The 27,671-nt window shown below is 48.3% G+C and overlaps 1 protein-coding gene across 8 annotated transcripts; it reads left to right on the top strand.

Moving 5' to 3' along the window:
• Positions 1–7,347: 7,347 nt before the first annotated feature.
• On the top strand, positions 7,348–27,325 carry MAN2A2 (mannosidase alpha class 2A member 2). 8 transcript variants are annotated; one of them, XM_081288641.1, is made up of 25 exons: positions 7,503–7,637; positions 7,881–8,082; positions 8,900–9,049; positions 9,670–9,927; positions 9,999–10,143; positions 10,268–10,439; positions 10,844–10,971; positions 11,209–11,382; positions 11,760–11,946; positions 14,258–14,435; positions 14,670–14,872; positions 15,047–15,229; positions 15,369–15,483; positions 15,700–15,767; positions 15,934–16,099; positions 16,741–16,977; positions 17,793–17,915; positions 18,189–18,303; positions 18,597–18,730; positions 18,937–19,078; positions 20,898–21,031; positions 21,490–21,564; positions 23,528–23,722; positions 23,873–23,983; positions 24,693–27,325. In XM_081288641.1, exons 3-25 carry the CDS (start codon positions 8,918–8,920, stop codon positions 24,843–24,845), a joined length of 3,528 nt encoding a protein of 1,175 aa, XP_081144767.1. In that variant the 5' UTR covers positions 7,503–7,637; positions 7,881–8,082; positions 8,900–8,917; the 3' UTR covers positions 24,846–27,325. The 8 variants fall into 8 exon arrangements, with proteins under 8 accessions (XP_081144770.1, XP_081144771.1, XP_081144769.1 ...); XM_081288644.1 differs by lacking the exon at positions 7,881–8,082 and having other exon boundaries at positions 7,348–7,637; XM_081288642.1 differs by lacking the exon at positions 21,490–21,564.
• The last annotated feature ends 346 nt before the right edge of the window (positions 27,326–27,671 follow it).

Raw genomic sequence — 27,671 nt, 5'->3', positions numbered from 1 at the left:
GGGGGGCGGCACGTGCCTTTAATCCCTGCAACTCCAGAGGCTGAAGCAAAAGGATCGCAAGTTCCAGGCTAGCCTCAGCAACTTCGTGAGACCTGTCTCAAAATAAAAAATAAAAAGGGCTGGGGATATGGCTCAGTGGTAGAGCACCCCCAAGTTCAATACTCTGTACCATAAATAATAAATAAGTAAAGTAATAGGGCTGAACTAAAAAAAGAAAGAAAAGAAAGTGAGAAAGATTTATAATACAAGAAAACAAGTAATATAAACCATGAAGTAAAATAGCCATCCCTCAAGGAAGTTAAGAAAATGGACAATATAAGTTTTCAAAGAGATAAAAGAGAGCCCTGTAATTTGTTTAAAAAGAGGAAATTGACGGTTGGAGGTGTAGTTCAGCACTTTCCCAGAATGCATGAGGACCTGGGTTCAATCCCTAACACCAAAAAAAAAAAAAAAAAAAAAAGGAATCCCATCATTGTGTACAATTATAATGCACCAATAAAAATTTGTAAAAAAAATTTTAAAAAGGATGCGCTGGGATTGTAGCTCAGTGGTAGAGTGCTTTCCTAGCATGCATGAGGCACTAGGTTCGATTCTCAGCATCACATAAAAATAAACAAAGGCATTCTGTCCATCTATAACTACAAAAAATTAAAAAGAAAAGGTAGAATTAAAAAATTTTTAAAAGGAAATTAAGTTGGAGTGTGATTAAGTGAAAATAGTAATTGAAATAATTTCTCCAATGGAAGTGGTTAAAAAAACAGAACTAAAGAACTTCTGCTTCTGGGTAGGCTGTGGTAGGTCTCTGTGGTCTATGCCCCTCCCTCCACTGCAACAGCTGGGAAAAAGCAGATAAGATGGAAATGATCTTATTTTTAAAGAGAATGGAGAGTGGTGGAAGAAATGAAGACCAGATGACCCACAATTTCAAGGGAAAGAATGCTTCCAAGGTCAGTTAGTGATAGGCAGCCACTGTCTTCCCTAGGGTGTTCATTGATTTGGGTCATCAGTAAGAGTTGATCTTGGTCTCTCTTCCTTGTATCTGCCAGAGTTTGAACCTCTGTATGTTGGGAGTCTATAAAGTCCTGAAAATCTCTGAAGAGCAGAATTTGAAAGAGCTGAGAGAAAAAAAGACAGGCCAGACTTTCCATTGAAATCTTAAGAGGGCTACCCTCAAGGGACGGAGTGATCAATGGCAACTAGTCGCTCAGAAATGTACTGAGATCCACTTTTACAAGGAGCAATAAGAGATTTGGCGAAAAGTCTAATCGACTATAGAAGTATGAATCATCCAAGTGAGGGTTCTCGCAAGATCTCCTGAATGGGAAGGAACAGAAGTTGCATGGATACTTTAGGACTGACCCCATGCTCCAGGCCATTTTTGGCCACAATCAATGACAAAGGAAGGAGGAAAAGATAAAGAGAAAATCAGGGCTTATTGCACTGGGTCTTTATAGTTGTCATGACATAGTTGCCTATCTGAGATGAGTTCCTATCATCTGAACAGTACTGGAGGAGGCTGCCACTATTATGCCACTGTGACCTCAGCCTGAATTCATAATGGAGATCATGAGTGCCCAGATGATGAAATAGTCATCCCCATCAGACTACACATTTTAATTGACATATCAGGCTGTGGAGGGAAAATGACTCTTACACCCTGGGGATATTTTTCGGAAAACTATTCAGCTATCAAGCAACACCTTTCCCACAATGGAAGCCTTGGGAAAGGCCCAGATAATGCACTATAGACCAAGATAGGGGAGAAACCATCTAAAAGGACACATTGATCTGGCTGTTACATCAGGTGGTCCCTGAAGAGGCAAGTGATGATTCTACCTATGAAGGAATATTCCATTTCTCACAGGGCTCTGGGAGGGTTATGGGACTTAAAGATTTAGGCTATTTACTGGACCAGCTTTAACATTTCCTGTGGACTGACAGGAGGGACATCAAGCTGAGGTTTGTGCTGTTGGGACTACTGTTTGACCCACCACTTTCAGCACTATCCCTTCCCCACTGCTCAAACAGGCTAAGTTGGAGGACAAGGTCCTCGGAGTGGGATTTAGCTAGGGACAAATGCTCACCATCTAGACCTAGCCAAGTGGCTACTGCAAAGCAATACAGAATAGTGGGTGGAGAGAGCCTAAGTGGCCAGTACAAAAGGCCCCTGACTTTGGCATCTTATGGATTATTTCATATCACAGAGCTCATTGTACAGACCGAAGTCACCTAGTATGCAGAGTACTCATGTCAATTTTTGTTTTGTTTTTGCAGTACTGGAAATTGAACCCAGAGTGTTTTTACCACAGCCCTTTTAATTTTTTATTTTAAGACAGTCTCACTAAACTGTTGAGGCTGACCTTGAACTTGCAATCCTCTTGCCTCAGACATGTGAGTCACTGGGATTACAGGCTACTAATACCTTTTTGGGTTTTTTTTTTTTTAAATATTTTTTTAGTTGTTAATGGACCTTTATTGTATTTATTTATTTATTTATTTATTTATATGTGGTGCTTGGAATTGAATCCAGGGCCTCACACATGCCCAGCAAGTGCTTTACCACTGAGCCACAATCCCAGCTCCTACTAATGCCTTTTTGATCATTCCACTGCATGTGGAAGATGAAAACTACTTTACCCTCATTGGCTTGAGTTACAATGAATCTTTTTTTTTAATGTTATTTTTTTAAAAAAATATTCTTTTAGTTGTAGGTGGACACACAATATATTTTCTCATTTTTATGTGGTGCTGAGGCTCGAATCCAGTGCCTCATATGTGCTAGGCAAGCACTCTCCCACTGGGCCACAACTCCAGCCCACATCTTTTTTTTAAAAAAAAAAAAAAACATCAAATTGTATGCTTCGTTTATTTTTATGTGTTGCTGAGAATCAAACCCATTGCCTTGCAGGTGCCAGGCACTCTCCCACAACCCTAGCCCGACAATGCATCTTTATAGTATTGCCACAGAGGTACCTGCATTCCCCTATGATTTGCCACCAACTGATAGGCCAGCTGGCCAGACATAGAGAAGCCTGAGATCCCATCAGAAGTATATTAGTATGACTATGTTGATAACATCATCCAGTTAGAGAACTAACTCGTACAAACTTCCTTAGATTGGATGGGCTGACCAAAGCTGAAAAATTAACCTGATACAGAGGCCAGACATGAAAGTTCTTGGGCACCATGTGGACCCATACCCAGAGGATAATTCCCAAGGAAAAAAAAAGAAAAAGAACAAAACAACTGGCCTTAAAACTTCCAGCAAACCAAAGGAGGTAAAACATCCGATGGGCATGTCTGAGCATGAGAGATGGTTTTATCAACAGGATGTATTCAGCCCACTACACAAGGTTACCCAAAAGGTACCACCTATGAGTGGGGCCCTGAACACCAGGCTTTTGGATGAAAAGTGTCAATGACTGACAACTAAACAGACTAGAACCCGTGGAAGAAGGACATCACCTGGAGGCAAAGGCATCTGTGGGTTTTAGGGCACATGGCACTTGTCTGATAAACCAGCCCTTTTAATTAATTTATTTATTTTGAGACAGGGTCTTGCTAAATTGCCCAGGCTGGCCTCAACCTTGGATCATCCTGCCTCAGCCTCCCAAGAGTGTGCCACGATGCCAGATTGCTTACCAAGCATTATTCACTAAAGAGGAAGTGTTCCAAGAAAAGAATGAACCAGGCATCTGTGGAATCTCTTTCCTCCATAAAAAGAGGCCAGGCCAGGCCATGTGCAGTGGCACAGGCCTATAATCCCAGCATCTTGGAAAGCTGAGACAGGAGGATCATGAGTTCAAAGCCAGCCTCAGTTACTGTGAGGCACCAAGCAACTCAGTGAGACCCTATCTAAATAAAATACAAAATAGGGCTGGAGATGTGACCAGTGGTGGAGTGCTCCTGAGTTAGAAAAAAAAAAAAAAAAGGCAAAGGTGTGGCTAACCCTGAGACAAAGACCAAAGACTGCCAGTATCTTGGGTTTCTTGGGTCCGAAGTACATTGAGTCTCCTGAGAACCTGGACATGACTTAAGAACTGACAGCCCAGTTAATGTACAAAATAGCTGCTGCTGTGCAGCCACAGAAATAACAGTTTAAAAATTTGCATGGAAAAGGGAATTCTACCCAATAGCAGAGATTTAGGCTGTGGTGCTTGGTATGGGAAAACACCTCTCACGGTGAACCTCACTATGGTTTCACTGACTCATGAGCAATAAATAGCCAATGGGCTAGCCTGGAAGCAGTATAACTGGTTAAGTCCCAACTCCTATAGAAGTTGGAGAGACTCTGGCAATAGATTGAGTGGGACACACGTCCAAGAGAGATGCCCATGGAAAAGGACCCTTTGTCATGAATGTCAATGGAAGCAACCAGCTGTCCAGATCTCTCAAGTAGAAGCCACAGCCACTATCACATAGGATATGATATTTTGTCTATGGCTAGGGCCAGAATAAGCACTTGTGATCCCAGAATGTGAAGCCAAATAAGTCCTGCTAATGTGCCTAGATACTCTATATAGTTGAGTGGCAAAGAGAACTCCAGAGCACGTAGTCTGGTTACTTCGCTGGCCCTGACAAATAGACTAGATGGGCCACCTACTTCCACCTTGAGGGTACCACTGGATTGCAATATATAGGTTTTTCCAGGTATGGCACAGTAATTCCCATTATGCACTGTGGATGTAGGCCATATTGTTTGGAGTCCTAAGTGGACAATGTCACATATTTGTATTCTTCAGACACATCCAATTAGGCAAGGAAGCTGCTTGCCTTTATAACCAAGAGTACCCAGCAGTAGGGAACCACTTGGGACATTGATGGACATTTTATGCCCTGTGTCACTGACAGGTAGCAGCATCAACAAAACACAAAATGGATTGGGGGTGGGTACTGGGGATCAATCACCAACATTCTACCATTGAGTAAATCTCCAGCCCTTTTTTACTTTCTGTTTTAAGATGGGGCTCTTACTAAATTTCCCAGACTGGCCTTGAACTTGTATTTCACTCACCTCAGCCTCCTAAATTGCTGGGATTACAGGTGTGCACTACTGCACCCAGATAAAACAGAGATTGAATTTCTTTTTTTTTTTTTTTAAGAGAGAGTGAGAGAGGAGAGAGAGAGAGAGAATTTTTTAATATATATATATATATATTTTTTTTTTTAGTTCTCGGCGGACACAACATCCCTGTTGGTATGTGGTGCTGAGGATCGAACCCGGGCCGCACGCATGCCAGGCGAGCGCGCCACCGCTTGAGCCACATCCCCAGCCCCAGAGATTGAATTTCTTAAAAGATCAACTAAAAAAGATAAAAGGACAACTAAAGCTCAACTCCCAAGGGAGCACACACACACATAAAGTAGGCAATTTGTATTTTTTTTTTTCATGTTCCTCCCCACCCTATGCTGGGGATTGAACCACTGAGCTACATTCCCAGCCCTTTTATAAAAATTTCAAGCTGAGGGTGCTGGCACATGCTTGTAATCCCAGCAGCATGGGGCAGGGGGTGGTGGGGTTGAGACAGGAGGATCACAAGTTCAAGGCCAGCCTCAGCAACTAAGAGAGGCCCTAAGCAACTTAGTGAGATCCTGTCTCAAAAAATAAAAAGGTTGGAGATGTAGCTCAGAGGTTTAGCACCCCTGGGTTCAATCCCTGGAACGAACACACACACACACACACACACACACACACACAAATTTAAACATGAACACAAGGTCTCACTAAATTGCCCAGGCTGGCCTAGAACTTGTGATCTTCCTGCCTCATCCCCCAGAGTTGCTAGGATTACAGGGTGGGCCACCACACCCAGCCAGGCAATGTCTATTCTCACTGTGGCAATTTCCAGGATGGGTAGTTCTTTTTTTTTAATTTTTTATTTTATTTTTTATTTGTTTTTAAAGAGAGAGAGAGAGAGAGAGAGAGAGAGAGAGAGAGAGAGAGAGAGAATTTTTTTTTAAAGAGAGAGTGAGAGAGGAGAGAGAGAGAGAATTTTTAATATTTATTTTTTAGTTCTCCGTGGACACAACATCTTTGTTGGTATGTGGTGCTGAGGATCGAACCCGGGCGGCACACATGCCAGGCGAGCGGGCTACCGCTTGAGCCACATCCCCAGCCCAGGGATGGGTAGTTCTTATTAAATAAAATGTTCAGCTTAAAGGCTGGGATGGGGAGAAGAGACCCCAATTGGTTGTAAGAGACCCAAATCACATATTTGTCACTTTTCCATTTTCCCTCTCATGCCTGCCTTCAGCAAATTAGACTACTGGAACCTATGTAGGCAAAGGAGAGCTGGGGGGGTGGGTTAGAAATTCTAACCAGGTGCTTCTCTCACTACCCTGTCAAACACAAACTAGAGTAAGAGTATACTCTATAGCATGAAAGGTGGTAGACAGCCATCTTGCCCTGGGCATCATGCTGGTTATTCAGGGCGGCATCTATGTGGTTGCCAACATTTCTTGCCACACTTGGCTTAATGAACTAGAAAAGGTGGACTAGTTTCTGAACTTAGAGGGAAAGCCAGGTGATGCTAATGTCCATACCCAGTGGCATCTGGAATAATTCTAAAATGGGGAGCCTGACTATGGTCTTCCAAGTGAGCCTGATGATCCTGCTGAATCAGAGTGTTGGTCACTGTTGCTTTATGTTGCTTCAAATAAATAGAAAGGATTTGAGACAGGCGTGGTGGCATATGCCTGTAATCCTAGCTACTTGGGAAGCTAAGGCGGGAGAATCTCAAATTCAAGGTCAGCCAGGGCATTTTAGTGAGATGTGCCCTCATCACACACACACACACACACACACACACACACACACACACACCCTTCTCAAAAAATTTAAAATGTGTAAAGGGGCTTGAGATGTAGACCAGTAGTAAAGTGCCCCTGGGTTCAATTTCCAGTACAAAAATGGGGAGAGAGATAAAAGGTGGGGGAGTGTCTTACTGGGTGGCACGGAAAGGAATTTCCATTAATTTATACCTACAGGAGGCAGCACCCCTTTGCCTGCGAAGGTAACTACAGAAAACAGACTATCTAGAGCTGAACAAGGCGGACTGAGGAAAACGCACTCCACTACTGGCTGGTGAAAAGGAGCTGGAATGTTTCTGCAACTGTTTGATGAAATGTGCTTACTCTAGTAAGATTCATATAAAAACAAAGTTGCGCGCCCCATCTCAGGTTCCGCAGCGCGCTAAGGCCGGTCTCGGGCTGCGGCTGCGCAGTGCGGCCCCGGCGCCGGCACCTGGGTTCTTGGCGTCGGCAGCTCGGGCAGCCGGGCCCAAGCCGGACAAGCAGCGCCGCGGGAGCAGGGCGGGGGCTGAGGGGCTCTCTAAGGAGGCGGTAGGGCCAGGCGGGGCGGGGCACGCGGGGACGCGGCGCGTGTGTCCCCGCCCCGCACGCTGCTCGGCCGGGTGGCCGCTAGAGGCTGGCGGACCGGCGCGGGCGCAGCGGAGCGCGCTGGCGGCCTTGGCCCCCACGGGAGCGCGGCTGCGGCGCTTGAAACCGTGGGCGACCGGTGGGCGGGAGTCCGCCTTTCGCCTGCGTCGCTGCCTGAGCGGGATCGCCTTCCCCAGGGATGTGAGGGATTGCGGCTTGGCCGGCCGGGTCCCGAGCGCCGCGGAGGCCGGCTGCAAACGGTAATGGGCCGAGCGGATGCGGGGGAGGGTTCCAACTGATTCGGCTTCAGCCGGGCTTGGGCGACTAGAGCGCTACCCGCGCTGCGCTGAGAGGTCGGTCCGGGCGGAAGGCCTGGCCCAAGCAGCTGACGTTCTGGTCTCCTGCGCGGGCAGAGTCCGGGAGGCCCGGGAGGGGGCTGGGCGCGCTGAAGAAGACCCGGCGGCAGGTGCTAGCCCTCCTGTGATCCAACTCTCTTCCTCCAGCTCCACCCACTTTGGCCTGGACCTTGACTCCAGGGGCTAAAAATAATTGCCCAGAGGCTCCTGAGAGGAATCAGATCGCGCTAAGTAGGGCACAACGCAGAGGCAACAGAGCTCCTTGGCCCCAGGGCGCCCGGAGCAGTCTCAGGAGCGTGGTCTCGCCCACGCCCGAGTCGGCAGCTAGAGCCCTCCCTCCGCCAGCCAGGCAAGTAGGGGCCAGCCGCGGTGGCAGCTGGTCCGGTCCTCAGAAGTTGTCCCACAGCCTAGCTGCTATGCCTCTCCCTACCCAGGGGACTTTCAGCATCTTGCTGGCTTCCCAGGGATCCCGTACAGCTTCCATAAGCCAGGACTGAAAGTTTTGCACTACAGGAATTAGTACTAACGGAAAGGAGAACAGGTAGGACTAGCTTTATGTTGGAAACAGAAACATCTTCTTTTCTATAAAAAAATTCATTCACTATTTTTACTGAGGATCTGTGTGAAAGACTGTTTTTGCTAAGTGGCAGTCTGATCCAAGAGGATTGGTGGAAAGGCTTTTTTGCCTCTTGGCCTCTGGCTATACCTTTAAATCAGAGACCAGTTTACTCCTTAAAAAGGAGAAGCACAAGGCCAAGGAACCTGTACAGGCACCACCTGGGCAGGCCCCAGGGGAAAGCTGATTGCAGTTAGGAGTTTGTGTAGTGAAATGTGGGGCTAGAGGTGGGACTCTGTTTTCTTGAACCTGTTTTACATCATCAGCTGAGAGGGGGCATCATCCTACCTTAGGGGTAGAGCTGTTTCCAGGACCAGACAGGACCAGTCCCAGATGTGCTGCTTGTGCTTTTGGAATCTGAAGCAAGAGAATAACATCAGGGTTGGGTCAGGATCCTTAACTAATGTTGGGATCTTGTGCTTAGGAGTTTGCTTTTTACTGGAGCCAGGTAAATAGGTGTTCCTTGGGAACAGCCCTTGGGAACTATTTGGTGGGAAGATACCAAAGGGATTTTACATGCCAGAGCTACAGATGGTGTCTCTCCTGCTAGGGGTGTGTGGAGGCCAGTATGAAGCTGAAAAAGCAGGTGACAGTGTGTGGGGCTGCTATCTTCTGCGTGGCAGTCTTTTCGCTGTACCTCATGCTGGACAGAGTACAGCATGATCCCACCCGACACCAGAATGGTGGGAACTTCCCACGGGTGAGTAAGCCTGGTTGCTAATCTCTTCATATACAAGTCACCTGAGTTCAGGTAGTCACCTGGACTGGAGAGTTAGTCAGCCCAGGACAGGAGCATTACTTTTCAATAGGCAGGTTTTTGTTTTGTTTTCGTTTTTGTTTTATGCTGGAGATTTAACCTAAGGCCTTGTGCTTGCTAAACATGCACACTTATCACTTAGCTACACCCCAGCCCCAACAGGAAGCAAAAAATAGTGATGACAAAAAGAACGTAAAAAAAAAAATGAAGTGTCCTCCTGAATTCTTGGCAGACGTTGCTGATTGATTGCAGCATTTTTTTCCCATTAAGTCCCAGTGCAATCCTCAGCTCCATGCTCCAAAAAGCAATACTAATCATTGAGCATAGGCATGTGAGAGGAAACCTTTACCATCTGTGAGCTAGAAAGTGACAGAACTTCTAACCCAAGTGGATCATAGTCCTTAGTAGAGATGTGCCCAGAACTTTCCATCCATGTAGGCTTGTAGTCTAGCTTTGATTGAGGAGAGTGGGCTCATAGTCAGGCCTCAGGTGGTAGACACTAAGCAGAGACCTTCCCTATGGCATAAGGAGCTGTGGGTGATTGTTGTTTGCTTTTCTGGCAGAGCCAAATTTCTGTGCTGCAGAATCGCATTGAGCAGCTGGAGCAGCTGTTGGAGGAGAACCATGAAATTATCAGCCACATCAAGGACTCTGTGCTGGAGCTGACAGCCAATGCAGAAGGCTCACCCGCTCTGCTGCCCTACCACACATCCAATGGATCCTGGGTGGTGCCCCCGGAGCCCCGGCCCAGCTTCTTCTCCGTCTCCCCCCAGGATTGCCAGTTTGCTTTGGAGGACCGGGGCCAGAAGCCAGAGCTACAGGTAAGAATCAGAGCTGGCAGGGACTTGCAGTGACCATAGATGGGACACTGAACTGCCTTCCTGCCTGGCAGATGCTAACTGTGTCAGAAGAGTTGCCATTTGACAATGTGGAGGGCGGCGTTTGGAGGCAAGGCTTTGACATCTCCTACAGCCCACATGACTGGGATACTGAAGACCTGCAGGTGTTTGTGGTGCCCCACTCACACAATGACCCAGGTGAAGGTCTAGCAGGCATAGAAGAGGGGGTGTGGAGTGGGCTTTCTCATGGCAAACTTAAGGAAGGGGCAGATGGCATCATTGAAGAAGGTGGTATCCTCAGGAGACTCTGTTGGCTCCCCAGGCTGGATCAAGACCTTTGACAAGTACTACACGGAGCAGACCCAACACATCCTCAATAGCATGGTATCCAAGCTACAGGAGGACTCCCGGCGGCGCTTCCTCTGGGCTGAAGTCTCCTTCTTTGCCAAGTGGTGGGACAACATCAATGCCCAAAAGAGAGCAGCAGTCCGAAGGCCAGTAGCAGTTAGAGAGGCGTTGGAGGGCCTGAGCTGAATGGCTAGGTCTCGTCTCAAACTGTGGGTGCTGAGGTGGCAAGAAGAGACACAGGGAGCTGGGGCAGAAATGAGGAACAACGGTTTGAGGGCCACTAGTGTTAGATATCGGAGTTGTCTGAGTATAAGTGAAGAAGAAACATGGGGCCTTCCCCCTGGGAACTCAAAAGTCCCAAGATAAGCAGGGCCAGGACAACATGGGGTTGAGCTGGAGGGAAAGAAGGGCAAGTGTGTGTTCTCTTAATCTTGGATTTGAGTGAACCAGCCTAGTAGGGCCAGAACATGCAGGCACTGGCATCATCTTATGGTTGGCAGGACTGGGTAAGCATCCCCACCCCATGCTAAGTATGCATCTTTACCTTCAGGCTGGTGGGAAATGGGCAGCTAGAGATTGCAACAGGAGGCTGGGTGATGCCAGATGAGGCCAACTCCCACTACTTTGCATTGATTGACCAGCTCATTGAGGGACACCAGTGGCTGGAGAGAAACCTTGGTAAGTCCAGACCCAGAAGTGGGATTCTGGCCCCATAGCTTGGCCCAGAGTGCTGTGACATGATGCTGTAAGGCACAGGGATTGTCAGGGGGTAGTTCTTCTCAAGGTTAACATGGGCCTGTCCATATGGCATCTTTCCACTCCCTGCAAGGCAAGAGCTGAGATCTTAGGACCTGGGGGGAGGCCAGAGGCCAGGCCCTGAAGTGTTCAGGGCCTCTGGTTACATACCCTGCCTAGGTGCAACCCCACGCTCTGGCTGGGCAGTGGACCCATTTGGACACAGCTCCACCATGCCTTACCTGCTGCGCCGTGCCAACTTGACCAGCATGTTGATCCAGAGGGTACATTATGCCATTAAGAAGCACTTTGCTGCCACCCACAGCTTGGAGTTCATGTGGAGGCAGACTTGGGGTAAGGCCAGGTAGGGTAGAGGGGGTCCAAGCAGCATAGACTTCCCTGGGGGGAAGATCAGGGATGTCAGAAATAAGACTCCACTTCTCAGGGAAGACTGGCAGAAGCTATCTCTCCTTCAGGCTAGGGGAGGGTCACACTGACCTGTGGCTTCTACAGGGCTGCTGTCTGTGCAAGGATTTCCCCTAAAGGACCTATGGGCCCTGGAGCCCTGCATGTCCTGTCCCCTGTCCTGTATGTCGTGTACAGCCCAAATCCAGTTGGACCCTCCTATCAGGCGACCTTTAGCTTATGCAAAGACACGCCTTCTTGGAGTCCCTATGCCCAATTCCTGAGGCTGTTTGCCACTGGTTGACCACGTGATGTGTCTTCTGCAGACTCGGATTCCAGCACAGACATCTTTTGCCACATGATGCCCTTCTACAGCTATGATGTCCCTCATACCTGTGGCCCAGATCCCAAGATCTGCTGCCAGTTTGATTTCAAACGTCTGCCCGGTGGACGCATCAACTGCCCTTGGAAAGTGCCACCCCGGGCCATCACAGAGGCCAATGTGGCAGAAAGGTATCTGTTTCCAGCTCTGGCCTGGGCATGGAGTTGGCATATTTGCTCCTTAGAGGAGTCAGGAGACCTGGCCATGCTCTGCTGAGTCCGGGGATTGCATGGTGCAGGTCGTATCTGGAAAATGGAGTATGGGCTCAGAGTGGGTTCAGGCCTACAGCATTTGCAGTGGTGGCTGTGAAGTCTTCCTAGAAAACTAGAATGTGCTAAGGAACTGCCTTTTACAGAACACTTTTATTTTCCCCAAGGAGTATGTTTTCTGGTGTCCTAGCAAGCTGTCAGAGCCAGTTGACTGCCTCAGATGAATGATTATTAAATTGGTACAATTTCTTATAAACTTGAGGCAAATGTGCCTTTATTTGGCTCAGATATTCTTACTTGGCTCAAAGTCAGCCAAGACCTGTGTTCAGTGGACCTGAATTCCATTCAGATCTGTATTTAGTCCCCCTGAGGAAACAGACTTGTCCCTGTGAGAAAAGAATTGCGGACTCTCAAAGATGTCACTGTGGCTGAAATCAGCACTAGGAAAGTGGCTGAAATCCACTAAGAAAGTGTTGATTAAACATAATCTAAACAGCGATTCAGTTAAACATTAAGAAAATAATGAGCCATAGCTGGGCGTGGTTGTACATGCCCGTAATCCCAGTGACTCAAGAAACTGATGCAGAAAGCCTGAAGTTCAAGGCCAGCCTGGGCAATTGAGCAAGACCCTTGTCTCAAAAAGGGTGGGGGATATAGCTCAGTGGTAAAGTGCCCCTGGATTCCACTAAAAAAAAAAAAAAAAACAGAATATAAAAAATTTGAAGATTATGGGAGTAGCTTAGTGGTAGCATTTGTGAGGGCCTGGGTTGGAGTCCCAGCATCACAAAAAAACAAACAACAACAAAAAAAAACACAAGAATATAACAAGTTGAACTGGTTTTTATGTTGCAATGCTGTGATTTCTATGATGTACAAGAGATGACGCCTGTGTCCAAAGGAGAAAGAAAATGGTCTTTTGTTTCCAGGAATCTAAATGCTGATTGCTGTCAGGAATATAGGTCTATTAAAGTAGGTGTGGTTTTTCCTAAAGCAGCAGTGACAATCTGTGTTTCTGACCCCAGTTCACAGAGAACAGGCCAGGAGACAAAACCACATTTCCTCCTCTGAAGGGCTTGCTAAGCTGATAAATCAGGGGTAGTTGGTCTTTGAGGAGTCCTTTCTTTAAGAACTAAATAGAACAGAATAAGCTGGTCTTGTCCTGTTAAGTAGATTAGTGACTGCTAGAACTGTGATATCCATAACATGTCATTTAACAGGTTGGTCTGAAAACAGGAAGGATTTTCCAATGATATGCTATGGGGCACTATTTTTCTATTGATTTTAACCATACTGTGGATGAAAAAACACAAGCAAATGTTTGTATATGGTTCCTCCCATGTGCCAGGCACTATTTGAAATGCTTGCTTAAATATTAATTCATTCAATTAATTTTAATTCTCATAATATCATGGGGGTTAATGACATCAGTGTCAGTAATGATACTGATGTTTTCCTCATTTTTCCAGAAACTGAAGCCCTAAGAGGTTAAGTTACTTGCCTAAGGTCACTCAGCTAGCAAAATCTGGCTCCAGAGTCTGGGTTCTTCACCATAGTACTATGCTGCATTGTTCACTGGAGCTTCAGAACTGAGATTCCCAAAAGACAGATAGGGTTTAACAGGTAGAAATGTAAGATTCCATCTTAGCTTCAGAAGACAGAACACGTGAGTTCAGGTAAAAGAAAAAAACCTACATACATGGAACTATGGAAACTGACCATCAGCATGGTGATAGTGAAGTTTTCTGCACACTGCTCTCTGAGGTCCTGACCTGGCTGAAGAGGGTGGTTCTGCCTTCCTCTGGTGGGTCTGCCCACTGTGGACCTCCATATGAGGTGCTGGGCCCTGACTCAGGTCATTGGCCAGAGAACTGCTGGTGAGCAAATTCTAAATTGTTCTCCAGGAACCAAGTTGACAGCTCGAGGGGCATGAGCACATCTTTGATGTATCTGAAGGATAATTGTGGGGAAGGACTGATTTGTCTTGTGTCACAGGGCATAAGTGGAATCAGGGAATTGAAGCCATCAACTGCAGCCTAGGATAAGAACTCTTCTGTTCTCAGAAATGTCCAGAGAACACTGGGACTGGGCTTCCTGTCTCAGGAAGTGTCTATCTGCAGGCTGAACAACAACTCCATAATGGTGTTTCAAAGTGGGCTGACTCTTGAGGTGTCTCTGCTTGGAGATCTCTTAGCCCTGAGACTTCATATGGAACCTGTGTCCTTTCCTGCTTCAGGGCAGCCCTGCTCCTAGACCAGTACAGGAAGAAGTCCCGGCTCTTCCGAAGCAATGTCCTCTTGGTGCCACTGGGCGATGACTTCCGATATGACAAGCCCCAGGAATGGGATGCCCAGTTCTTCAACTACCAGCGGCTCTTTGACTTCCTTAACAGCAAGCCTGAACTCCACGTGCAGGTGTGGGGTGGTGCATTGCTGAGGGAGGGGGGCTTTCCTCTGACTATCCCTGGTAGCTATTCCAAAGCAAGGGTTCCCCTTTTATGTCAAAATTCACTTCTGGCTCCCCAGCTTTTATTTTAGGCCCAGAAGGTACGCCCTCTGCTGAGGTGGACCTCCACAGCTGCAGCACTGGTGACCAGAATTCCAGGAGGCTCTGGAACTGATGAGAGCTCATTTTTGGGGTTCCCACAGGCCCAGTTTGGCACCCTCTCTGACTATTTTGACGCTCTATACAAGAGGACAGGCGTGGAACCAGGGGCCCGGCCCCCAGGGTTTCCTGTGCTAAGCGGGGATTTCTTCTCCTATGCGGACCGTGAGGACCATTACTGGACAGGCTATTATACTTCCAGACCTTTCTACAAGAGTCTGGACCGAGTCCTAGAAGCCCACCTTCGGTGAGACCCCACTCCCTTGCAGGCTGGGGGAGTAGAGTCAGGTTTTGGGGTTTAAGAAGAGTTGGCTTGGCAAGAGGCCAAGGCTTAAGAGAAGTGTTGGGAAAGGAAAGGGAATGAACATGGATGGCCCCTCAGAGTGGAGTGGGCAGGCAGCTGACTCTTCTCTCGGACTAGGGGGGCAGAGATTCTGTACAGCCTGGCTGTGGCCCACACCCGCCGCTCTGGACTAGCCAGCCGGTACCCACTGTCTGACTTCACCCTCCTGACGGAAGCTCGGCGCACACTGGGGCTCTTTCAGCACCATGACGCCATCACTGGAACTGCCAAGGAGGCAGTGGTGGTGGACTATGGTGTCAGGTATGAGCTGTCTCCTCTCACCCAGTTGCACTCTGTCCACCCACCCACCATCCCAAGAAGAGGATGTGCAGGGTGGTCAGCGAGCAGGCTGCCTCCCTTTGGTCATCTCCTCCCTGTCCCCTCTCCTAACCTGCCACAGGCTCCTGCGCTCCCTCGTTGGCCTGAAGCAGGTTATCATCAATGCAGCTCATTATCTGGTGCTAGGGGACAAGGATACCTACCACTTTGACCCTGAGGCACCCTTCCTCCAAATGGTGAGCCCCCTCCTGGATCTGCATGGACCCTCCAGCATGCTGGGGTGCCATCCCAACAACTGTCATTTCGGGTGTGTTACTCTTTCTTTCTTCCTTTCCTGTCTGGGGGTGAGATTTCTGTGTTCTGGACAGTGGGTGGTCCACGTCCAGGACAGGCTGGCGCAGAGAGGAGGCCAAGCCCCTTGATGTTTTTTCTGTTTACCCACTTAATTCCAGGATGACACCCGCTTAAATCATGATGCCCTGCCAGAGCGTACAGTGATCCAGCTGGATTCCTCACCCAGGTGAGCCAGATCAGGCCAGGGGCCGAGGAGCAAAGCCACTCCCTGGCTTCCAGTGCCTTTCCACCCCTGTACTTGCTGACCCACTGCAGGGCTCTGTCCTGGCTGCTGTTCCTGCCATGCTGCTGGTGGCAACAGCCCCTTGGCTCAGCCCACCCTCTACCCACAGGTTTGTGGTGCTGTTCAACCCACTGGAACAGGAGCGGCTCAGTGTGGTGTCCCTGCTGGTCAACTCACCCCGCGTGCGTGTCCTTTCAGAGGAGGGTCAGCCCCTGGCTGTGCAGATCAGTGCACACTGGAGATCTGCCACGGACATGGTCCCTGATGTCTACCAGGTAAGGCAGGAGCGCCCTTGCTTTGGCCCCCTCTGCTAATCAGTATCCTCTTGCCAGGGCCTTACCCTCCCATGGACATCTAGTTCCTGCCTCTCTGCTGTGCCCTTCTCACTTCTCATGCTGGGGATGGGTGTCTTGGGGAGAGGGCTTGTCCAGAGGATTAGTCACTCTTAGGATTTGATTCTGTCCTTGAAAGGAAAGTGAAGGAATGATATGGTAATAATAAAAATGGCCTCTTCATTCATCCATTCATTCAGCAAATATTTATCTATGTATCTGTCTCTTTATTTATGAGTCTTGCTCTGTTGCCTAGGCTGGTCTTGAATTCCTGGGCTCAAGTGATCTGCCTGCCTCTGTCTCCCAAGTGCTGGGATGACAGACATGTGTCACAGCACAACAGATATTTGTTGAAGGCTTAATGTGTGGTTACCACTTTATAGTTTTTAAGTATCATTTGAGACTGATGAAGTCTGACAAGAAGGAGTATTTTCAGAGAAGGGGATGGGGCTCCTGCAGGGCAGTTGCTTGCTCAGACTGTTAGGAAACAAATGTCCCAGGACCCCAGAATTCCCCTTCCTGGATCTGGAATTGATCCTTGGTCATGCATGGCCTATGCCTCCTCACCCTTCCTGTGCTCACAGGTATCTGTGCCCATCCGTCTGCCAGCCCTGGGCCTGGGTGTGCTGCAGCTACAGCTGGGCCTGGATGGGCACCGCACACTGCCCTCCTCTGTTCGAGTCTACTTGCATGGCCAGCAGCTCTCTGTGAGCAGGCATGATGCATTTCCTCTCCATGTCATTGACTCGGGATCCAGTGACTTTGCCCTCAGCAACCGCTACATGCAGGTCTGGTTCTCAGGCCTTACTGGGCTCCCAAAGGTAAAGGGCCAGGGGTAGTGGGAAAGGGTGTGCATGCCAGTGGGGTTGGGCAGAGCTGCTTTCCTACCCCAAGTGCTGCTGCCACCTGACAGTGACTTGGGCATGGGCCATCTTTGCTCCAAGCTGACAACATGAGGAAGCTAGGTATGTTAGCCTTCTGTTACTGTGACAAATACCTGAGATAGCTGGGGACATAGCTCAGTGCTAGAGCACCTGCCTAGTATGCACGAGATCCTGGGTTTGATCTGCAGTACCACAAAATGAAAAACAAAAAAGGAAAAAAAATATGCACAAGTATCTGAGGTAATCAACTTACAAAGCAAAAAGGTTGGGCTGGGGATGTGGCTCAAGCGGTAGCGCGCTCGCCTGACATGCGTGCGGCCCAGGTTCGATCCTTAGCACCACATAGAAACAAAGATGTTGTGTCTGCCGAAAAAACTAAAAAAAAAAAAAAAAAAAAAAAAAAAGCAGTGGACTGCTTTTTGGGTCTATGGTGAGGCAGCAACATCAGGTGGGGAGCTTAGAGCAGAGCTGTTCACTCATGGCTCTGAGTGAGTGAATTCACTCTCCCCCTCAAGGGCACTCCTCTAGTGACCTAAAATCTCCCACTAGACCCTACTTCTTAAAGCTTCTGCTTCCCTCCAGTAGCCCCACAACAGGGAACAGGCCTTTAATACACAGACCTTTGAGAGACACTTAAGATCCAAACTTGGAGCACTGGGCTTGGCTCCGTGGGGAAATTAGTCTGTGCCCTCCAGGGGGCAGGCCTGACATGCTGGTGTGGGGCCAGGGGTCAGGGCTGTGTTTTTTGGCAGAGCATCCGAAGGGTGGATGAGGAGCAGGACCAGCAGATGAGCATGGAATTCCTCATCTATGGCACTCGTACATCCAAGGACAAGAGTGGAGCCTACCTCTTCCTGCCTGATGGCGAGGCCAAGGTACCTGAAAGTTGTCTCACAAAACCCGGCAGGCCTTGGTAGTTTTCACTCTCGGGGAGGGCCAGAAGAGGGGTACAGGCATCCCTCAGGGTGATCACTTCCTGCAGGAAGACTTGTCTTTGCTGCCTGGAGGAGGTTGGCAGGTTGGGCATCTCAGTCCCGGGGGTTTAGGCCAGACCCTGATGAGATGAGACATTTTGCCCAACCCTGGGCTGCCAACTCCTGCTTTTCTTTCCACACTGTGGGCTCAGTGGCCACCTGCTCTTTCTCCAGCCCTATTCCCCCAAGGACCCCCCTGTGCTGCGTGTCACCGAAGGCCCTTTCTACTCAGAGGTGGTTGCCTACTATGAGCATGTTCACCAGGTGGTCCGGCTTTATAACCTGCCTGGTGAGTCCTGCGAACAAGGAAGGGTGGGAAAGGAAGTGTGGGTTCCCTGAGCTGTCATGTGCTGCTCCTCCTGCCCCTCCTTTGTTTACACATCTGCTCCCAACAGGTGTATCACATGAGACGGGTATGTTTAATTCTCTTAGAGAAAAGGTCGTTCAAAAATGCCCTGAGAACTGCTTGGTGGGGGTTGGGCAGAGCCTCTCCCTAGCTCAGCTTTGATTTCCTGGCCCAGGCTCTCATCCATGGCCTATCCTCACTCCTCTTGATGCCTTCCCTTTTTTTCCCTGTGCCAGGGGTGGAGGGGCTGTCTCTGGATGTGTCATCCCTGGTGGACATCCGGGACTATGTCAACAAGGAGCTGGCCCTGCGCATCCACACAGACATTGACAGCCAGGGAACCTTCTTCACAGACCTCAATGGCTTTCAGGTGATTCCTGGGCCGGAGCCCTGGGCTCCACAGAGTAGACCTGGACTGTGCTTTTGGCCTCCGTCACAGGACATGGGGGGGTGGTCTACCCTGATGTAAAAGAAGAAACTGGAAGTGAGAGTAATCAGGGACACCTTCAGACTGGGGATGCCTTTAGACCCAAAGAGTCCCTAGATGCCCTTGACCTGCTGGCCTTGGCCCCACAGGTGCAGCCCCGGAGGTATCTAAAGAAGCTGCCCCTGCAGGCTAACTTCTACCCCATGCCAGTTATGGCCTACATCCAGGATGCACAGAAGCGCCTCACACTACACACTGCTCAGGCCTTGGGCGTCTCCAGCCTCAGGGATGGTGAGTGGAGAATAGGAGCTCTGCAGAGGGTGTGAGGCAGGGAGGAGCAGCTCATCACACCCTTGAGGGTCTCCACTCTGTAGGCCTCTCTCAATGTCTTTCTTGTCTGCATCACCTCTGTGCTTGCAGTAGGGATGAGCCATCCTCAGCTTCTGTCACTCATCAAGAGCTGGCCATAGGAGGAAAGCAGGCATTGCTCTCTCCTCTCTTGAAGGAGGCAGCTGGGTGGCCGTTGAGTGGCAGGTGTCCTGTTAGGTCCCCTCAAGAAGCATCAGGTTATTAAATGGTGACTCTCTAATGAGATGTGTGACCCTTATTGTGGCCAGAGATGAGATTATGGATAGTTAAAAAGTATACTTGATGTTAATAGTGAAATATTTAGAAAAGGAGAAAAATTTGTCTTGTTCTAATGACCTGCTAAAGGTCAATAGAAGAAAAGATGACACTTTAAAGAATCAAAGCTGGACCCTGAGTTCCATCCTCAGCATTGAAAAAACAAAACCAAAAAAAACAAGGCATGAAGCGCACTGGTGTAGAATCAGAGCTGGCCAGCTGATCATGCTGGGTGAGCTCCAGGTGGCTCCCATAGCCTCAGGGAATAATTAAATTTGGCTATGGTGAGGCCCTTGAAGTCTTCAATGGGACAGAGCCTTTGTGAAGGCTGAATTGATGTGGGTTCAAGGCTCTGTGTGGGAGCGTGGTGGAAGGGTGGGGCCTTCTTCCCCTAGGAGCGAGTGTGGCTACATTGCCCTCTGCCCCAGCTGCTCCACCTGCTGTACCTCATGATTCCTGACTACAGCTCTGTTCTTGCTTGATTATCTCCCTCTGCCCTGCTGGGTTTGGTGTGTTAAGAAATGATTGTTTTCTATCCAAAGGATTCATTTTAGGGTTTCAAGATGACTTTCTGTGATTGCTCATGGTAAAAAGACTACAGAAGTCAGAGTCAGGGCTGTGGAAGTGAAAGGGAAGCAGGGCCATCTCTGTGTGAGAAGCTGGTGTGGCCTTCCCTCAGGAAAGCTGGGGGAAGCCTGCTCTGTGTTGCATGCCTATAATCCCAGCATCTTGGGAGTCTGAAGCAGAAGGATGGCAAGTTTCAGGCCAGCCTGGGCAACTTAACAAGACTTAACATAAGTAAAAAAAAAATGGGCTGGGCTCAGTGATAAAGTACCCTTGGGTTTAATCCCTAGTACTACCAAAAAAAAAAAAAAAAAAAAAAAGCTGAGGTGGTCATCTGCCATCTCTGCCCCAAGACAGCCTAGAGGCCCCATTGAGCCTGTCTGATCTACCTCTGCATGAGGAGCACTGGCCCTGCCCAGACTCTGTACAACCCAGCTTCTGACAGACAAGGCTGTTAGGACCAAGTCTGGCCTGCTGGGCCTTCTAGCTGTTCTCATGTAGAGCAAGGGTAGGAGAACAGGATTTTGGTCACAACAGAACTGCCCAGTCTGAGAAACCAGCCCCCAATGAGGGAATCTGCAGCCACACTACAGATGGTGTTGCTCTGTTTTCTGTTTGTTTTTTTCATGTGGCCAGTCTTAATAGGGTTTCCTGCTTGGGTCCCCTGAGCCTAGGTCCAACTCCTGACTTACAGAGAGTGAGCGGCCAGGGTCAGCCTGTCCCTTTTGGGGCCTGTTATTTCTTCATCTGTAGAACAAGAGCACAGGACCAGCCCCACATTCAGCTCCCTCCTAGTTTGTGAATGACTCAGCTTCTTGCTGCCTCACTGGGTTTAGGGCCTGGGGCTGGGATTCTTGTCTTAGGCCAGTGTCTGCTTAGGGATGGGGATGGCAGTCTGTGGACTCACTGTTAACTTCCCCAGGCCAGCTGGAGGTGATCTTGGACCGTCGGCTAATGCAGGATGACAACCGGGGACTAGGTCAAGGGCTCAAGGACAACAAGAGAACCCGCAACTGTTTCCGCCTCCTATTAGAACGTCGAACCGTGGGCAGTGAGGTAAAAATCTGATCCCAGTGCCCAGGGAGTCAGAGCAAGCTCGTTCTTATGGGTGGCCCTGGGGTTCTGGCCAAGGATTTGAGCATAGGTGGAGGAGGGCAAGGGATAGACAGAGAGGGCTTAATTCCTGGGTTGTGGCGGGCGACTGTCATTTTGTGACCCAACTCATGCAACCTGGCACCTCCTCTTCTGTGATTGCTCATGGTAAAAAGACTACAGAAGTCAGAGTCAGGGCCGTGGAAGTGAAAGGGAAGCAGGGCCATCTCTGTGTGAGAAGCTGGTGTGGCCTTCCCTCAGGAAAGCTGGGGGAAGCCTGCTCTGTGTCTGTTTCCTAAGTTCCCTTCATGTTCATTTGCCACCTTCCTCTGTGATCCTTGTCTTCCCTCCCCTCACCCCAACATTTTCTAACCTTCTGCTGCAACCCTGCTCATAATCATGGCTTTCTTTGCCCCCACCAGCCAGGCTATTTCTCCAAACTGGCAGCCATGTTTAGGGACTTGATCTTTCACAGCAGCAGGAGCAGTGACCAAGAGGTAAGGGACAGCGATGGGACTAGAGAACTAGTATGAGCAAGCCGTCACTGTAGCTGGAGCCTGCTGTCCAGTGTCACGTGTCTGGGGCTCAGTCACTCTTTAATCTCATGGATACTGAGCCGCTGCTGTGCTGTAGGACCTGAGGGGGCCATCAGTGCATATGATGCTGCTGACTTTTAGCAATTTCCCCGTGAGTAGGAGTAGAGTCAACTCTGAGTGTAAAAGTACAGAGTAGAAATGATGTGTCCCGCTGGTCCTGAAGACATCAAGGACAATTTTCTTGGAGGATGTGTCTTCCAAGAGTGGCTTTGATAAATGGGGTTATGATATAAACACATGAGCTGGGCACAGTGGCACACTTGTGTAATCCTAGTGACTCAGGAGGCTGAGGCAGGAGAATCTCAAATTTGAGGCCAGTCTCAGGAACTTAGCAAGACTGTCTCAAAAATGACTGGGTACCAGGTGTGGTGGCACATGCCTGTAATCCCAGCATCTTGAGAGACTGGGACTGGAGTGTTGCAAGTTCAAAGCCAGCCTCAAAAATTTAGTGAGACCCTAACCAACTTGGCAAGACCCTGTCTCAAAATAAAAAAAATAAGGGCTGGGATATGGCTCAGTTGGTAGGGTGCTTGCCTCGCATGCACAATGCCCTGGGTTCAATCCCCAGCACCACATACAAAAATAAATAAGTAAAAACTAAAAAATCGAAACCCAGGGGCACTTGATCACTGTAACTCAGTGATCAAGTGCCCCTAGGTTCAATCCCCAGTACCAAAACACAAACACACACACCCCAGGGAATGGGTGGAAGGCAGGAAAGAATATGAATGGGCAATAGCAGTTCATTCAGTGAGCCTAGAGCTGCACTGTCCATTATGGTGGCTACCAGCCACATGTAGCTATGCAAATAAAATAAAATTAAAAATTCAGTTTTTCATTCATATTGGCAACATTTCAAATCGTTAGCAGTCCCAAGTTGGCTAAGTGCAGTTACAGTACATTTCCATTATTACAGAAAGCTCTCTGGGCAAGTGCTGGGATATAGCATTGTGGGATAGTAGGGGCAGACTGCAGAGGCCATGAATGTCTGGCCAAAGAATATGGACACCAGGGAAAGACCTGAGCAGGGAGGGACACAACATGGACTCTACTCATCATTCCAACAGTAGGGAGCCCGTGGCTTTGTGTGTATGAAGATAGGCATGAGTAAGGATTTGAAGGTTGTTCAAATAGGAAGTGTTGGTGGGTTGAACTTGAACCAGGCCATGGGTGGGAGAAAGGAGTTGGGGCAGCTAACGGTATACTGCAGAGGTGGAATGGAGGAGGGTTTGGTAACCACCTGTCCCTGGAGATCAAAGTAGAGGGAAATGAGATTCTGGGAAACTAGGAGAGTAGTAATAGGGACAGAAATCAGAACACAGAAAAGTAGCAGCTTTGAGGGAAAGTTCCACATAGATCCATGAGTGTGACATGTCAGAGAGCTGTCTTAAGGAGTAGTCTTCAGTTGGCAGAGCCATGGGAACCATTGTCCTGGGCATCAAGCTGGCACAGTGGGTATGGTGTGTTATTGGAGACCACAGGATGGCTCAGAACACTTTGTCCATCCAAGGCCCATCCTCCATGGTGAAGTGTGTGTCTTCATTCCCCACCTGCACTGAGGATCTCTGATGGGAGGTGTCACTGATGAATGTTGCTCATGATATATTTTGGAGTAATAATAAAATAATAATAAAACATAGGGAAGAAATGGCCTTGTGAAATAGCCCTCTGAGTTGGGTATTATGGAAAGTAGTTACAATGAAGAGTTAAAGGTGCAGGATCTGGAGCCAGGCAGTGCCTGCATCCAGACAACACCAGGAAAGCTCCTGCCATAGGAACTGGCCTGGTGTACTGTTACTCTGCCTCACCTTTACCCACTAGCCTGGCTTTGCTCCTTCATTCACATCTCTGGTCCATCTTGCAGGTCCAAGAAGGCCGCTCTACCAGCTACCCATCCCTCCTCAGCCACATGACCTCCATGTACCTGAATACCCCTGTGCTTGCCCTGCCCGTAGCCAAGAGGCAGCTCCCAGGCTCCAGTCTGCACTCATTTCATCCTCTGGCTTCCGCACTGCCCTGTGACTTTCACTTGCTCAACCTACGTACGCTTCCAGGCGAGGTGAGTGTCCCTCGGGGCTCAGAACCTCCAGGACCAAATTCTGGTCCCCCTCACTCCCTGTTCCCAGCACTTGACTTTTGGGCAGGGTTCTGCTGCCTTTCTGAATTCTGCAGAGCCCTGCCAGTCATCGTCTTTCCTCCTGTTGTCCAGGAAGATAACTTGCCCTCAGCAGACACTGCATTTATCTTACACCGCAAGGGTTTTGACTGCAGTCTTGAGGCCAAGAACTTGGGCTTCAACTGTACTACAAGCCAGGGCAAGGTGAGTGGGCCCCAGGGATGGAAGGTGAAACACCTGATGTGGGGAGGCAGGGAAGCTGAGGCACTGGGAATATAAGAGCAAGAGCTTATGGGGAGAGGACTGGGGTTGGACAGCAGGATGAAAGAAGAAAGTGTCACTCATTTCAAGGCTTTCCATAGAGAAAGGAGGAAGCCATTGACACGTTTTCACTAACTGAGGCCTTGGTAGGGGCAGCTCCAGATGTGGCATGGAGCTAGAGAACTTCTGTTCCCTGAGAAACGGGGACGTAACACCAGGCATGTAAAACTAAATCCATGATGCTGGTCCTTTGTGAGCTGTATTTGTGGTTTCAGTTGGCATTAAATGCCCTCATATGCCAGACTCTTTGCAGGTCACTGGTGATTTAGGAGATGTAGTCACTGTCCTCAAAGTGGTTGCATCTCAGTGAAATGGTTCCCACCCTGAGATCCACAGATGGGCTTTGGGGTTGAGCAAATCTCAGTGAGCCCTGGAGGTTGGATACCAATGTATATATGTATGAAGCCTTGTTGCTTTTTTTTTTTTTTTTTTTTTTTTGAAGTGCTGAAACTAGGGTTTTGCATATGGTGGGCAAATATTCTAATATTGAGTTACTCTGTCAGATTGCTAAAGAGGTAACACTAGTGATGTAGATGACAAGTGTTTCTGTTTAGGAGTATCTAGCACAGCCCGGTGTCTTCTCTCTCCACAGGTAGCCCTAGGTAGCCTTTTCCATGGCCTGGATGTGGGATTCCTACAGCCAACCTCCTTGACACTATTGTACCCTCTAGCCTCACCCTCCAACAGCACTGATATCTATCTGGAACCCATGGAGATCGCCACCTTTCGCCTCCGCTTGGGTTAAGGCTTCTTGTGGCCTGAAGAAAAAGCTCATCCACAAAGACTGCCTCTTAACACTGAGAATGGGTTGGACAAGCCATACTGGGTATCCCATCCAATATGCCTCTAAAACCTGACAGACTGGGCTCTCCCCTCATCTTGTTTATTGTTGCTTCTGTATTTAGGGCAATGCCCAGTGGTGGGCAGATAGGGCAGATGCTGGTGAGATGAGGGAGAGGAAGCCATTGGTCGGGGTTGATGGTACCAGACTCTGCTCTGGGTTGAGTGGCCACATACTTGGGCACAAGCTCAAGTACCCATCCTTTTCCCAAAGTGGGATGTGGGAGGAGTGGGGACAGACAGGAGGTCAGGGAAGCTAAGTGGGTAAGGCCCAGTGTCAGGTGACTACAGATGAGAGCTTACTCTAGGGGAATCCTGTGGTGAAGAAGAGACTATGTATCCTGGTATAAGTAGCAGGATCAGTGGGAAGAGAAGGATGGGGACCCACAGTTAGCGGTGGGGTGGAGGAGTAGAAGGAATCCCAGTTTCTCCTAAGGGCCTGAAGGCTTTTCTGCTTTCTGTGATGGCTCTACCCTAAATGCCACTGGGCCTGCACATCCTGGTGGGGGCTGCAGGATGGCAGGAAGGACTCACTAGAGACTTATGGCCAGAGGGCATAGAACATTTCAGATACCAAAACCCCCATCTCAAATTGGGCAGTTTGTGTATTGATTAATGGGATTGGTGGCTGGGGCTTAGTGGGGCTTCTCCACCCTACCTGACTTTGGTTTGTTCCCTTTACTCTCTGCACTACTGCCCCCAAGAACTTTCTATCATGAGGGGTTTGGTCCTGGAAAGAAAGTGAAACCTCCAAGACCCTCCATGCTTGGGCAACTTGAGACGACTTTCAGTGCCATGCCTAGCAGGCCTTGAAGCCCCACCTTTGGCCCATCCTTTTACAGTATTCAATTCTTGGCATGGGGGATGAGGGATATGTAGACTAAATTAGGAAGCGGTAGGACTGCTCATGAGTCTTCATTTCAGCTTCAAATAATAGAGAAAAATTTATAATAGTCTCTATAGATGCTGAAAAGATATTTGATAAAATTTAAAATCCACCCCTAGGGCTGGGGATGTGGCTTCGAGAGTAGAGTGTTTGCCTAGCAAGCATGAGGCTCTGGGTTTGATCCCCAGCACCACAAAAATAAAATCCACCCCTTCTTAAAATTCTAAGAAAGAAACTTCCTAATCTAGAAAAAGGTCCATATCAGAAACAGTTAATGGGACTCTGAAGAGTCAGACACCATAAGCATTCCCATTGAGGGTAGGAAACTAGCCAGGGGTGCTGTGGTTTAGCAGTGTCTGGCATTACTTACCCTTGCAACAAGTCAGGTGAAGGAGGTAAGGAAGGGTTATAATTGCCATCATCTATAGACCCTAAAGCAGCCTGCCTATGAAATCCAGCAGAATTGGCTGAAGACATAGGAAGAGCATTCTGTAAATTGAGCCAGTGCTAAACATGTTCCTGTAAAGATTTTGGTTTTCCCTAAATCGGCTCACTTCAATGTAATTCCAATGAGATTGGATACTTTTTGAAATTCAGTAGCTTCTGAAGTTCATTTGGAAGAGTAAAGGCGTGAGAATATCAAGGTACCTCCGAATGGTGATGAGTCCAGTGGTGGTGCTGAGGTGGGTAAAAGGCACTTGTCCTACCAGATTTCCCAAAGGACTCTGGCTAGCATGAATTTAATTAGTATGACAGACTGGGTCAGACAGATGGGACAGTATGGAGAATCCAGAAACAGTCCTGGGTACATAGGGATTTAGTATATGGTAAATTTTTTTTTTTTAAATGGGAGTATTTTAAATGGGGCAAAAGATGGATTATTTAATAAATAATACTTTGAGATGACTTATTAGAGTAAGATCTCTACCTCAGTTTCCACAAAAATTAGTTTGAGAGGGGAAAAAAACAAAATAAGAAAGTATATTTTTATAACTGATGTGGGAAGGTCTTTTGAAAACACGAAACCAAAAAGAAAACATCTTACCAGACACACAAAATTGAGTTTCTGTGCTATGAGAAACATCAAGGTTGAAACATAAATGTCAGATGTGGGAGAAAATATTTGTGGTGTAGTAAAAATCAGTATGATTAGAAAATTTGCTTTAGGGTCCTCAAAGTCACTGGGGGCCTGCCAGGAGCCATCTGAAATCTGAAAGAGTGACAAGGCCAAGTTTTTGTGCCAACGTCAGGCCATAGCTCATGGAATCCTGTCCATAACCTGATGGAAGAACTAAGGTAACAAATGTGAAGTGCTTAGCATAGTGCCTCATACACAGAAGAGCTCCACAAGTAGGAGTTATAACCATATTGGTAAAGGTTGCTAAGCAATTACAGCAAGTGTTATTTGCTAGTATATGATTTGTAATGAAATGATAGGAGAGAATCTGTGAACCCCTAGGAAATTAGCAGAATAAAGGATATTATCTTTGGAGGTCTTAGATGTGCAGTGAAATTATTTGTCTTGACAGGAATTATGTTTAAATCCTATACACTAGCCTTTTAAAATAATAAGGCAGCATTGTTCAAGATACGGTCCAGAGCCTGGCATGGTGACACATGCCTGTAATTCCAGCAGTCGAGTCTGAGGCAGGAGAATTCCAAGTTTAAGGCCAGCCCCAGCAATTTGTCTCTAAACAAAAAAGGGCCAGGGACCTAGCTCAGTGGTAAAGCTCTCCTGGGTTCAATGTCCAAAAAAAAAGTGGTTCAGGGATCATCAGAGTTCCTAGTTGGAAGTATGGGTTTCTGTCTTATCCTAAATAGGGCTTCTCCTTTGTTCTGGATGTT

Source organism: Spermophilus citellus (assembly GCF_964194105.1).
Source record: "Spermophilus citellus genome assembly, chromosome: 4".
NCBI classification, from domain to species: domain Eukaryota; kingdom Metazoa; phylum Chordata; class Mammalia; order Rodentia; family Sciuridae; genus Spermophilus; species Spermophilus citellus.
This window is presented reverse-complemented; position numbering and strand designations above follow the sequence as displayed.